Source organism: Anguilla rostrata, chromosome 8, assembly GCF_018555375.3.
Source record: "Anguilla rostrata isolate EN2019 chromosome 8, ASM1855537v3, whole genome shotgun sequence".
In the NCBI taxonomy this organism is placed as follows: domain Eukaryota; kingdom Metazoa; phylum Chordata; class Actinopteri; order Anguilliformes; family Anguillidae; genus Anguilla; species Anguilla rostrata.
Window position 1 is genome coordinate 44318093 of NC_057940.1, and position 14431 is coordinate 44332523.

Consider the following 14431-nt stretch of genomic DNA (forward strand, 5'->3'; position numbering starts at 1 on the left):
TCACCTGTTACATTTTCTTTTGTTTATCAGTAACTGTTAGTTTCAAGAGTGAAATTGGATCTCCATAGTGCTGCCAGACTGCTACCATCAAACAATATTTGGCAGATTTATGAGAGGATTCCTCTATGTTGATGAGTGGAGGCACTTATTATGTTTGGTCTTTGGAAACTCCCAATTATAACCATGCCTTTGAATGATGGGACCAAAAATTTTAATGCAATAAATTAATTACTAATTTAATTTAAAGCAGAGCTAATCCACCTAACATCAGGCATATCTGACAATGGCGTTTAAACCCTGGAGATTATTTGCTAAAACAGCTCAAATCAATGACTCCTCGGCTCATCCTGTTAATCTTAAACACCAGTGACAATAACACTCCTTCTACCAATGTAAAAAAATACCAGCATTGATGCCCCAAGGTCACAGTCCGCAGAGGGAGAGAATGACCAATAGAGATGTGCAATGGCTACAGGTCTCGGTAACACTGAGGGGCCCTGGAAAAAGACCTTGTCAATCTATCATAATGAGAGTGTATAACCACCCCAAGGTCACAGCAGGGCTGGAGGTTACTGAATGCAGTGGAGAGGGGTTATTGCAGAGGATCAACGTGAGTTGAAAGACAATGAGTCTACTGTAAGGCCTGTTGCCGGGCAACATCTACACTTGTGCAGAACACAGAAAGCAAATGAATCCTCCAAGATACTTATCACACAACTTTTATTAAAGATACCATAGTACAGTAAATGGCAGAGTTTTAATTTCAGTATTGCCAATGGGCATGCCTTAGTATTACCATTACCTGTATTTATAAAATGTGAGTCAATAAAAAAAAAAATATATATATGTATGTGTGTGAAAGATTTTTTTTCCATAAAACATTGTATAATTGGACTTGGACCATGGGATATGTATAGGAAATTACCCATGGGCTTAAAGAGATTAACTGACATGTGTGTGTGTTGGGGGGAGTGGGGTTGCTAAATTTACTATATTGTGCAGGTAAAAATGCATACATGTGTCAAACACGAGTAATGGTCTGTTGGTGACTTCTCTAAGACAGATGAACAAAAACTCCACATAAAGCTCACATCAGGTTCTCATGTTCATCTCCATTTGACTACTGCCCCTATATTGTACCCTTATGCGAGTCCTTCACAGGAACAAGCCTTTATAAGTTTATCCCCTACAGTAATACAATTTCAAATCCAAATGGCAGTATATAAGCAATACATTTTTGACAGAATAAAGATTATTCTTATTATATAGTAGACTGCACACAAAACAAATATTTAAATGTATGTATAGCTTTCATATAAGAGAGTGGTGACAAATAAACTTGAATTAATTCATTCATTCATTGCATTTATATAACACTTCCAAACTTCCGAACACTCAAAGTGCTTTACACTGATGAAGGGGAACTCACCTCACCCACCACCAATGTATAGCACCCACTTGGGTGATGCGCGGCAGCCATTTTGCGCCAGAAAGCTCACCACACATTAGCGAAGGTGGAGAGGGAGAGAATATTTTTTAGCCAATTAAATCAGGGGATGATTTTGGTGGCAAGTTTGCGAGAGCCAGATCTGGGATTTAGCCAGGCATATATTCAGGCACATCCAGAATGTATCTAATGTACAGCATTTTAGATGCCATATATGACTGTATCATATTCTTTGATAAGGCAAGGCTAGTTCTTGGGGTCTTGACAGAGGGTGCACCCGGGTTTCTGATCAGACTGCTGCTCCAGCTGGATGGTGACGGAGTGGAAGTTAAAGCTGGTGAGACAGACCTGGGTGATCTCTTTCAGCACAGGCTGGGGTGCCATGCCATCCTCTGCAGAAACCAACATAGATCACATAAAAACATTATCCAACATGGTGAACATTAGCTATTACTTTTGATAGTAGAGTCAGTTGGTTTATATTTTGCTCTGAAACATGTTTATTATGATGCTGGTCAAATCATTGCAGTAACCTTAAGTATTTATTTGTATTTTTACTCCATTGTAGCTTTTCTTTAGAAAATGTTGTCATGTCTTTATTTTATTGTACATACAGTGCATGTGGGCATATGACTCGGGGTGAAACTGCAATGGCATTTCACTGATTGATTGACATTATTTGACATATTTCAAAGTATACATAGGGTTGGTAGCCCTTAGACAACAACCACATACACAGTAAAATTATTGAGGCAGCTGGACACAATAAAGTCATGATGAATTATTTCCACTGTGGTCCTGGCTGTACTAGGCAACAGTCAGCATTGGCAAGACTGACAGTATGAGTCACTTACATGACAAGGACATATCTTACAATATATAAAATGACATACAATGATGACGGCTTATACTCCGCACGCGCATGGCATCCAGACATGCAGAAACCAAATTGCTCCACAATTCTCATATTGAACTGCGAACTCTCTCAAACCGTGTTCTAGACTTCGTGTTTCCATACCTATGGCCACGTGTGCAGAAAGAACAGCCTGGTTCATGGTCAGGGCCCAGATGTGCAGGTTATGGACAGCCTTAACTCCTTTCACTGCGAGAAGCTGGTCTCTCACTTCACTGTACTTCACCCCTGCTGGGGCTCCTGCAAAAGGGATTACAAAACAGACACAGTCAAAATTGGTAAAATACACAAGCAGTCATTGTATTCAGTCAGAAGGCAAACTGCTTGAAATAATTATGTTTTATTCCACTGCATGTGAAATTTACCACAGCTTTGCACCATGGTAAATCAATACAGTTGTACTTCAAGGATATAAGCATTTTTGGGGGATCATTCGGAAATGACATTTTTGCTTCTTTGAAGTTGAAATCAAAATGTAAATTGTAATTAATCATTGGAATGGTTAGTTGCATTTCTCTAGCCTTAGTTTTTAGAAACTAGTTTTGCAGCTATAAATAGTTTATGATCATTTAAGTTTAAAGTTAAGTTTTTAACATTCATCAAACCAATATGAGGGGATCTCACAAGAACATAAACTCCCCATTGGCATTCAAAAATACATTGCATAATAAAACAAGATTATAGCTGACAACTGCTCACAATAATTGTAACCCTTTTTGTGTTCTCAAAAACAGAAACATTAGAAAATGTAGCTAAGTTATGTCATGGTTCTGTGTTTTCCTGTCTGTGTTTCCCTTGTTGGGCCGCCAGATGGCGGCACTTCTGTTTTGTGTCCTGCTCCCCCCTGTTAATTGTATTATTGTTTGTCTCGTTATTCTATCATTGTTCCCACCTGTATCTTGTTATCCCCTCCTTCTGGTTTGATTGTTTTGAGTTCACCTGTGTCTTGTTACCCCCTGTCTATTTAAGTTCTTTGTTCCCTTGACTCGGGTGCTGGTTCCTTGTGTTTGTTTCCGACGTGTGTTTCAGACCGTATGTACCTGCCTGCGTTTTTGACCTGTTTGTGTTTGTTTGCCCTTGTACTCTGCCTGCCTGTGTTCTGCCCTGCCTGTGTTTTTGAGTTCCTGTTGTTTCTGTTTTATTAGATATTTTTTGAGTTTGTGTTTTTGCCCATCGTGGCCTTTTCTGTTCCCTGCTTGTTTGCCTGTCCTGTAAGTAAAGTCTTTGTTAATTTTCCCTTTTTGAGTTTGTGTTTTTTTTCCCTCTGCGTTTGGGTCCCCCCTACCCGTTACGTGACAAGTTAGTGTCGTAAAAAATGTAGCCTTTTCATATTGACTACAGAAGAATTGAAATAAATTGACTATGGTTGTGTTTTTTTTCCCCATGTCTTAAAAGGCACCGCATTACGGATGGAAAATTCTAAGGTAGCCTACTACCATGTCACAGGGAACAGAGGGGTGGACCCAAGTGCAGAGACAACAAACACAGGATGCAGGACAAAGCAAGTGGTATTTCTATAAACAAAAAATAAGCATGGGTACAAAAATAAACATGGGAACAAGGAAAACTGGAACTAGAAAAACAGATAACAAAAGCCACTAGCACCCACAAACAAGAAAATACTAGGCAACTCCAAGACTGTGCAACAAGGGCACAGTGGCAACTTCAATACTCAGCCAAACAAGGAACAAGTGAAAACAATCACGTTGATAATGAAACAAGCACAAGACCAGTTCTTTTCTGGCCTATGGTGATGAACAGGGACCTTGACATAACACACTGCAGTCTGTGGGCATGCAGGCAGCTTCTGACAAATCGACTCAACTTAAACTGCTTCTAGCACTGCTAATGAATAAATGCACCTGTCAATGTCTGAAGAAACACATTAGAACACATTATACATTACATTATAGGCATTTAGCAGACGCTCTTATCCAGAGCGACTTACACAACTTTTACATAGCATTTTTACATTGTATCCATTTATACAGCTGGATATATACTGAAGCAATTTCAGTTAAGTACCTTGCTCAAGGGTACAACGGCAGTGTCCTACCCGGGAATCGAACCTGCGACCTTTCGGTTACAAGCCCAGTTCCTTACCCACTGTGCCACACTCCGCCCTTACACACTCAGTATACCCTGTTTTCTTTTCATCATGCCACTTCCTCAGAAATCTGGTCAGAAAACTCCCTGATTTTAGACAGAAGCAACATGCAGGGAGAGGTGTATTTCCATTTATTTTTAAACAAATTCTTATTTTTTCAGAATGTAATACAAAATGTATGTATTGCATAATAAAAAGTTTGAAAGCTTGAAATGCATAATTGCTTATACTAGTCACAGGTTCTGACGCTGTTTTCGGTTGACCAGTCAATTGGTAACTCTTGTTGTTGCAAACTGACCAGAAATTACGGAACTTTCTATCTGAGGTTCTATTGTACCAAGTCCAGCACTCCATTTCAATAGGCCTGCAAGCTTAATAGTATTAGTAATAGTAATACTACAATACCTTCATCAAAAAAGAAGTTGCAAGAACAAGAGAGAAAAGAGGACTGCTTAATTTCCCTTCTCATGTCCATACTTTTCCAGGTTACTTTATGCTGTGAAGAAGCACTTGCAGATTAAATAAAAAAAGAATTTTCCAAAAGCTGGAATAAATATAAATAGTGCATACACAGGAGAAAAGAATGCATTCCCTGTGAGTTTGATGCTTGAAAAAATGTAAAGAATAACACCATAGAAACAATGTGCTTCAGGGAACTGGATTACAGAATGACAGAGCAGACCCATACCTTCCATTAAAACCAGCAGGATGTCTCGCATAATGCTTACGGTGGTGCCCAGCACAAACACAGAGAAGAGGAATGTGCATATAGGGTCAGCAATTTTATACTCAGGCTGGGGGAGAAAAAGAAATGAAAAGTATGACTATAAATACAGGTCTGGATTACAAATTTTCACTGCTATGATACAATGTCTGCTTACAGATATTGAAATGTATTTTTACAATATACACAGTTGCGAAATACATTTATCATTATATTTCCATGTTTACAAAATAAACATTTCTAAAATATTTAAATCATAAAGCAGTATAGAATTCAGTATTTATAGAAGCAGGGTTCATTTAAATAGAACAAGCAAATTAGTGTTAAAAGTGAACACGTGAACAAGTCTTCTTTATAACATCACTTTTAGCTGAATAGACCAGTTATAGTACTGTACAGTTAAACACTTACAATACTGTTTTAGGTATGATAATTTTTAGCCTAGGAACCATAATTTGTTGCTGCATGATCATACTGTAACTTTGTTAAATGTAATGGTAACATGGCAACATCTGACATCCGTTAAGAATGAAAGGTATGCTGCTAGATGCTGTTAGTTCAATGTCTTAAACAATTCCTTCATGTTTTTAGAGTACTCAAACTAACCATGCCAGTTCACTTTAATTTTCTGCAAACCTCACGTAATACAATATATTGTCCCTAATTTTGAGTTGTGAAAGTCTAGGCAAAGATACAGCACCTTTCTTTTCCATTTATCTTCAAGCATCTGTGCTATTTCTTTAACTGCCATGTTGAAGAACTGACACTTATTTCAAATGGTCCTATTTACCTAAATATTTTAAATGAGGCTACAAGAAATTGTGTATCCTATTCAATGAGGATAGATATATAAAATTAAGCCCCCCCCCCCAATATTCTAAAGATTCTTACTGCAGCCTCAAAAGTTGTGTGGCTGTGCTCCACTGTAAAGCTTGTGCAGAGTCAGACATAATTCTCATAGTTTCACTTTTACCCCCCTTTCAATCTCCCCTACATTTCAACTGAGTCTAATCTTGCTGATGTAGGCATGGACAGTAGACTTTTCTTCTTTTGGAGCCAAGTTTGAGAAGCTGGGGAAGGGCCATCTCCACTGACCTTGACGAAGATGATGATGGCACTAATCAACACGCTAATGCTCTGCAGGAGGTCTCCCACCACATGCACAAAGGCCGCCCGTACACTGCTGTTCGCTTGGGGCCGCGACCTAGATCCCTCCTTCCCCGGTGCGCTATGCCCGTGGCTGTGGGTATGTCCATGAGAGCTGTGGCCATGTTCTGATTGATGTAAGGTGAGCGCCATTCTGTGCAAAAACAATTTTGCCGTTTATTTACTTCCTGTTATTACATCAGGGCCCTTACAGTCGTAGTGGTCACATTCAGCCTATAACTGGCATACTCCAGTCTTCACTAATCAAATTCTCCATCTTTCCTTGAACTATTATAACTTAGAAAAGTTATTAGGGATAAATATCTGTACTTGACTGTTTTCATTATTATTATAGTTTGGCATATATTTAATCCATATATCTAATCCTCACCCATATGTTAAATCTGTAGTCGCATTCATGCATGAATAAGTTCTCCTCTGAAACACATGGGGCTATATTTTAATGATCAAAGTGCATGGTCTAAAGCCAAGTGTATTTAGGGCGTGTCCAAATCCACTTTTGCTAGTTTAACGGCAGATAATCTGAGCGCAAAGTAAGGCGCATGGTTCAAAGGGGTTGTACTTAGTCTCTTAATTAAACATAGGTGTGTTTTGGGCGTAACATGAAATAAACCAATCAGAGTGTCATCTCCCATTCCCTTTAAAAGCCAGGTGCGCTTGCACCTTGGCGGATTTCTATTATAATGGCAGATTTGCCAAGTAGTAGGAAAGAACGCTTCTCTGCAGAGGAAATAACAGTAAAATACTGCGCCATTGACTTAAGACCAGGTTTTTGTTGGTCAATCACGCAATCGCTTTCCGCTGCCTCAAGATAGCAATGCGCCAACAATGCGCCTGACCACACCTCATTTTAAGACCAACACACCCATGGGTGCTCAGATGGGCACAAGTACATTTGCTATTTAAACAACGTGGGCGCTGGACAGGAAAATGACAACTGCGTCGGTCTGAAACTAGCAAAGACACTTGCGTTACCCTTGGCACCGCTTTGTGCTGGCTGTAAGATAGAGCCCATGGTGTCACCGGCTGTTTCTTTTCGCACTGCAGACTACAACTAAGCTGCACAAAGTGGAGACAAAGGAAGACCTTTGCAGCTTTGAAATGCAGTCTACAGGTGCCTGATCGACTAGAGAGCAGTTAGACACTAGCCACTAACCGACCGAACCTTCCCAAACCCAGGGCAATCTGCAATTTTGCATTGCCCTATGGAGCTACCGGCCACAGTTGGCTCTGGCACAGTCTGCATTTGATCTGAGGCTGTGAGGCTCATCTATGCACAAGAGAGTGGTGCCTTTACCGAATGAGCCATCCAGCAGCCCTTATTCGGTTTTAATAGGTGATCTGGAAATGAGATATTTCCTTTCCATAATAACTGCTCCCACATGTAAAATCTATTCTGAGTGCAATTTTCTAGTCCTTACCCTACTACCCTCGTATTATCATAATAGTGAATAGGACATAATGGGAGTTAGGTGCAATGCCTACATGATGTTGGCGAGGACAGCACATCCGGATGTGATGAGCATGACTGTACCCTCGATGGTGTAGTCATCATTGATCATCCTCTCAATGGCCAGGTACACCAGCACACCTGTCACCAGCCAGATGGTGAAGACAGACAGCAGTGCACCCAGGATCTCTGAGCCAGGAGAAAATACAAGACACAGTAGAATGATGAACAAGTGAAACAGTCATTTATGTCACACTGAAATGCCTCTTTTGTTTGCTGAAACAAACTTGCTGGTGGACAACCTCATCCTGGTTGATTTATGACAAAGACAATGCTACACCATCAGGTGCTGATTAAAATCCCTGGGGCCTCATTTATAAACTTTGTGGAGGTTCTACACTGAAGGGTTACATATGCACAAAAGAAGAAAACTGCATATAGTTAAAAATACCCCGATTTATAAACCCATCCGCATGCTCACCTGCACACAATTTTCTCACAATCAACTTGAAATTTTGTACAGGTTTAGTATCCTGCCCCGTTAACTCTCAGTTAACCATAAATTGTTGATAGAACACGCAATGTGAATTTGATATGCATATAAATCAGCTTGTCATCCCAATTCATTGTTACTGAAAATGGAGAAGTCAGACCACAAAACAATGAAGAGAAACTTCAAGAAGTGTGAAATCGAGATGCTTGTTATGGAGGTAGAACTCAGACAGTCTATACACTTTGGTATAAATAGTCCTCACATAACCAATAAAAGAAAATTTGTGGTGTGGCAGCTTGTCACAGAAGTTGAATCCCACAAAAAAAAACAATGTCAAAGTAATGTGGAATTAGGGCAGTAACTCATTATTTAACAACCATCCTATAAAATAACATGATAAATATACAGTTTATATACAGTTAACTGTATATAACTGTACATAACTGTCATGGTTTTGGGTGGATGTATCACCCAGCTCGATTCCTTTCCCCTCCTGCTTCACTAATTCGAGTGTGCCACATCAATTTAGATAAATGGGTCTTTCGCGTGCAGATTTCGCTCTGCTTGCAAGTCCTCCTGCGCTCACTGGTTAGAGGTCTGCAGGCGTGTTTAGTGCGTTCACAGTTGCACCTGTCGAACCTAACTTAAGGTCTGTGTTCACAGAGTAACAACGTTTTAGTGTCACCTATACACGAGAGCTGGTACTGGTACTGAATGAACTCCGTATTTCAGGGTTGGTCTCTGGCGGTATTATTTGAGAGAGAGAATTGCGGGTGTAGTTTCGCCCTAGCTTATGTTAGCTGTCACGAGGTCTCTTAGTTTCAGTTCTTGTGAGTGGAACTGTCGCTTAGTTCGCCTTCGGGTGCATTTTGCTTTCGATTTTTTTTTTTTTTTAGGTTTTCGCTTACTCCTTCTCCTCAGTTTTATTTGGGATAGTCTCCCGTGGAGTGAAGCGCTTTTCTTTTCTATTTTTTTCCCCTCCTATATCCCTGTGTCTCTTAAAGACTTGGTGGTTATTCTCTTTGTGGGGAATAGCTTTTTGAAACCTGTTCTGTCGCGTCTGGTCTTCCTAATTCTCCACTCCGTCACAATAACAGAATTCATACAGATTTTTCCTTTCATTACAGAATACAGTACTTTTTTTATACAACAATGTACTTATAACATTACATGTTAACAAAGATGGAACATTCTGACAGCAACATTTTGACAACGTTGTTGGGATGTTGTAGATGACAGGTTACAAAATAGTTTCTTCAAAATGTTCCTGTAACATTGCGTGTTAACAAAGATAGAACGTTCGACATTTTTAGAATGTTGTCAGGAAGTTGTTGATTGCAGGTTACAAAATGGTTTTGCCAAGAGCATTCAGGCTAAGATCTGTTTACTATCATAAAAAATGCTGAAGTTCCTGAAAATAACGCAAGTCAGCTTTGTTTTAATCATAAATATGCGAGACATTAATGTTATGACTACATTGTTGATTCAGACAAGTGAATCAAAAAGCACTGGTGATGGTCGTGGAAGAACTTGTCAATCCTTTGTTACGACCCCAGTCGTAAGTTTGTGTTTACATTTGTCACTCTCGCGTGTGTTTCTTCTTTCTGGTTGTCATCTAACCACAGGCCGTTCATCTGTGGTTACTCTGCTTGAAAAAGCTGCCCTTTGCATCAGCAGAGACTAGCTCTTTGAACTTGTGGTTTGTGTTTAGTGATTTCTTCATTTGACTTTGTATATTCGACCCTATCTTTGTTTGATTACGATTCCCGTCTAGACCTTCTGGTTTGTGTCCGTACGCTCGTTCTTGACCTCAACTCACATTTTGGCCTCTGCTCGCTGTATAGTTAGTTAGTGTGTTCCCAGCTGGACTAAAAATCCTTCCATTGGGACACAAGTTTGTTATTTTTCTTTGTTATTTTTCCTTTATTATTTTGGAAGCGACTCCGGGTGGAGATTTAACACTCTGTAGAGGGTATGCTATTTCGGCTTTTAGTTTCCGACTATCAGCTAAATGTCCGAAGTTCAGTGTTCAAAGCCACCCCATGCCCAGTATCCTTCGAAGACTAGCCAGCATTCAGCTAGATTTAGATAGGCAGATAGGGACCAAAGTTACTGGTCGGTTTGCAATACGTTTCCCTTATCCATTTCCTTTATCAATCACCCTGTTAAAGTCTGACCATTGACTGGGTCGTAACACCTTACTTAGTCAGATTCTCCACACGTTGTACCAATCAATGCTTCAATACGTTAAAAGAAATTACCCAGGTATAACTTGCAGTCCATTTTTTTATACAAATGCAATTTTGTGGAAGAATAAATGATGCATAGATCCTTAAGGAAAGCTACAATGGCTAAGTCAAGTCACCGGAGTCAAGTCAAGTCACCTCCTATTGTGTTGCTGGCTACAGTGGTTTAGGGTTTCATCAACCACCACCAGTTTGCAAATGTGAGCACTCAAAACCATATCTGACAGTTAACACCTTGACCACGGGACTCAGGAACAAACTAGAACCGTAGCATGTGGTCAAATTGCTTATTTTAATGGGAAAGGATAGGAAAATACATTTTAGCTACAAGCTTTAAATGGGGACATGCTTGTTACCCATAACATTTTTGTGTGTATTTGAGTGAAACGGTTGTATTTGATATAAACGGTTATTCAGAAAACCTGGATGTGTAAATCGGACCATCTGGCATCAAATAAATTAATGAAGAGTGTGAGATGAGGCCATCTATTTCTTGAAGAGAAGATGTTGTTGGCCACTTAATCAATTTGCAGTCAGGCCTCTAGATAGCTCGCTTGGCAACCTGTCCATAGTTAAGTTAGATTTCAGCAAGTTATCTATCTAGTTAGTTAACATTATATCATCGGAATGCAGGACAAATTTGAATAAATGGTCACCGAGCTATGGTGAGATGTGCTACATTTACCCTCTTTTATGACTTTTATGAATAACAGTGAGAACATTTCTAGTTGTTGGCAGTGCTGTGTACCTTTAATTACTATTACTATTAAGTAGCTTATTTGTTATGGTGAAGTAAATTATGAAAATGGATCAACAGAATGAATCTAAAGATAAGTGCATCTATAGTAGCCAAAGCTAGCCGTCAGCAACCTCAGCTGCACCATCACTTCCCCTGGTTGCCAGGGTCCCAAGTCCGCGTACGTGTCTTTTTTCATAATTGAGGTCCCTGGTCCCTCAGGAATACAGACCTTGCCACTACATGCAAGTTGTAAAAGATATTATTCAAGGTCATGAACAGCCCTGTGCCCCTGGTCCCACCTGCCCGGTGCCAGCCATAGTTAAGCCTGTGTGTAGCAGGCCAAGAGGACAGCCAGAGAGAGCACAGGCTTATGAGGAAGCTAGTGAAGTCTACTAGCAGGTGGGCAGCATCTGTCATCACTGCCAAGCTGCCTGCAAAGTATCCACCTATACAGAGAGAAAGAAGTGTGAAATATTATTTAATACGTTCATACAATAAGTGTATTATTGTCTATACTGCTGTTTATATTACTGTTACTATATTAGTGGTATTGTTAGCTGATGTTATTTTAGTAAAAAGTCTTCATCAGTATATCATGGAAAGATCCTGTCAAAATGTTGTTTAATTTCTTCAAAGGTTGCCAGTCTGACAGGAGAACAGAGTGCATCCTCAGACACGCACCAAAGATTTCCCCAACCATGAAGACCAGACAGATTATGGAGACAATGTAGAGGCGTTTCCTGGCCTGCTTTTTCTCCCTCTCCCTGTCTTCAAGTGCACGGCTGTTGTCGTGGCAATGGCTGATGTCACCATCTTTCTTCCCTGACTCACTGACTGACAGACTGAAGCTGTCCATGTAAGACAGAGAAAAAGAGAATAGTATTAACAATTAATTATTTCTTCCATGACACTGAGCATGTAATTTTTGTACTTTTTAAATTTGTTTTAATTATGGCCAAGTCGTCAATTTCCATTTTTAGGTTCAAATCAACCATTTTCAATAATGTATACTATTATACTGACCTCCACAGGTAACTAGTTTAAGAGCAAATCAAATTTAAGATGCTGGTGCTTGCCTACTGGGCCTACAGCTCCCTTGTACTCCCTCCAAAAGCTTTCCACTCAGTAACCTTTGTTCAGCTATCAATTCCTCACTGCTGAGCCCACACATCCCTAATGTCCTTAACTTTAGAGTCATCCCATATCTCCCACTGAAGACTCTAAATACACTTTTCCAGATTATCTCTTGGTTTTCAGATCTAGTATATGTTATAGTTAACCCAGCACCTTATATTCAAAGTGAAGATTAATCTAGTGTTGTAGATCATTGTTGTGCAGCATGTGTTGTGATGTATGGTTATGCTGCACATGCAGGATATTCAGTCCTTTGTAAGAGTATTACCAGTGACCAGTGGATGGCACTGTTTATCTGGTCATTGTTGCCAAGATGCTTTGGCCCATTTGTGTGTTTCCCTGGGGCTGGCAAAGTCCCCGATTCAATACAAGGCGTTGGGGCCCATCCACACACCTGAACAGCACCTTAATAGGATGAACTACCCAGCGGCCCCAAAACTTCAAATACAATTTAAAAAGAACAATAATCTTACATGACATTGACTTCACTGTATTTTTTTACAGTGTTGTGGATTAGTTTGTTTCCGATAGGACTAGGTAATATAATTACAACAAAACACAACCACATTCCATTTATGTATTAGATGTCACATTTTTTTAAACAGAGGAGGAAGCTTCTAACGATACATAATACGGTCAGAAAATATATCATATCGTCAACCACCCCATAGACTGCTACTTTCCCGCGTTTTAACTGATAGCAAGCACTCATAATAGTACTTCTATTTACTGTTGGAGAAAAAAATGATGCTCGAGGCAAGTCAGTTGTCAACTAATTTCTATTTTTTTCCAGTGATCCACGGCGAAAAAAAATCTCTTAATCTTAGTCATTCCATTTGCACACTGCGAATACTTCGTGAGACCGTGTGTAAAAAATAATTTGTAACAGTGGGAAGCAATGCTGAGCAGAAATAAATTCCAGCACTTGAATTAGCCTATATATCAACACATATAGGCTACACGCACGCTAAAACACGTTTCATTAACGTTTGCGAATGATTTGATTGTGAGGTTGCATAACGTATAGCCTACAGATATTTGTTCAACAACTAAAAGCATAATAATTTAAAATGTAATATTTACCTCCCCATCGTCATGGTATACATACTGGGCGCTTTTTCAGGTACCAAATGGGACTTCTCCGGGTCCATTCTGAACATGATGAGAAAGTGCGTCCTGATCCAAAAGCAATAACGGACGTATAATTTGTGTAATTAACTTTGCAGAAACCTAAAATTTTATCTAAAATAAGTTTATTTACACTTCTTTTAAACAGCTTTTTAAAATAACTTTTATTCAGTTTGTGTCCTTTCTGGATCTGTCAGCATTTTCTGTATTTCCTTTTTGTTATTTAACAACTGAAGTGAGCGAGCTTTTATACTCGAAACCTTGTGACTCTGGACCGTGTGCAAATTTTTTAGACCGCTTGCAGCACCTTTATATAGAAGCTGCAAATTTAAGGAAGGTGTGCGAAAGGGGGAGCATTTTGATTCAGTTGTATCAATTAAAGAAAATGAGCCTATAAACTTTAATATCACCGATAATTTTATATTAATGTAGGCAACTGCCTATAGCGCATTTAGTCAGTCTATAGGCTACACGTTATGGCACTGCAATATGTGTCAGGCTACGGTATTATAGTGTATTCAAATGTTGGAGTATTTTCCATGACCTTATGCTAACATTGCTTAACTAGATTGCTTGCCTGTGTAAAGTGTAAAGTACTGGTCTACAGAAATTTTCTTTTTGCTTCCTTTGTTTATAAGAACCACCTACTCGAGAAGACTTCACTATTTTCATTGGTTTTCGTGCCGAAGCCACAAATAATTGTATTCTTCTGACTATTACAGTTCCTCCAAATTAATACTATTCCTTTCACTTTTCATACATACCTTTGCCTTTACTAAGCTATTGCCAACAGTTTATAGCCTACTTATACGCCTACTTTTAAACTTTAAAAAATGTCTCTCGATTGCACCACTCCTGGCAAGTATATCCGATCTTTAAAATT

General features: G+C 39.3%; 1 protein-coding gene across 1 annotated transcript; it reads right to left on the reverse strand.

The window, feature by feature from the left end:
- Positions 1–703: 703 nt before the first annotated feature.
- slc30a8 (solute carrier family 30 member 8) lies at positions 704–13787 on the reverse strand. The gene is made up of 8 exons (XM_064348421.1): positions 13504–13787; positions 11968–12134; positions 11586–11732; positions 7844–7997; positions 6287–6491; positions 5156–5261; positions 2466–2600; positions 704–1839 (listed from the first exon to the last, which is right to left on the reverse strand). The coding sequence occupies exons 1-8, from the start codon at positions 13578–13580 to the stop codon at positions 1694–1696; spliced, it is 1137 nt and encodes a 378-aa protein (XP_064204491.1). The 5' UTR covers positions 13581–13787; the 3' UTR covers positions 704–1693.
- Positions 13788–14431: the final 644 nt, after the last annotated feature.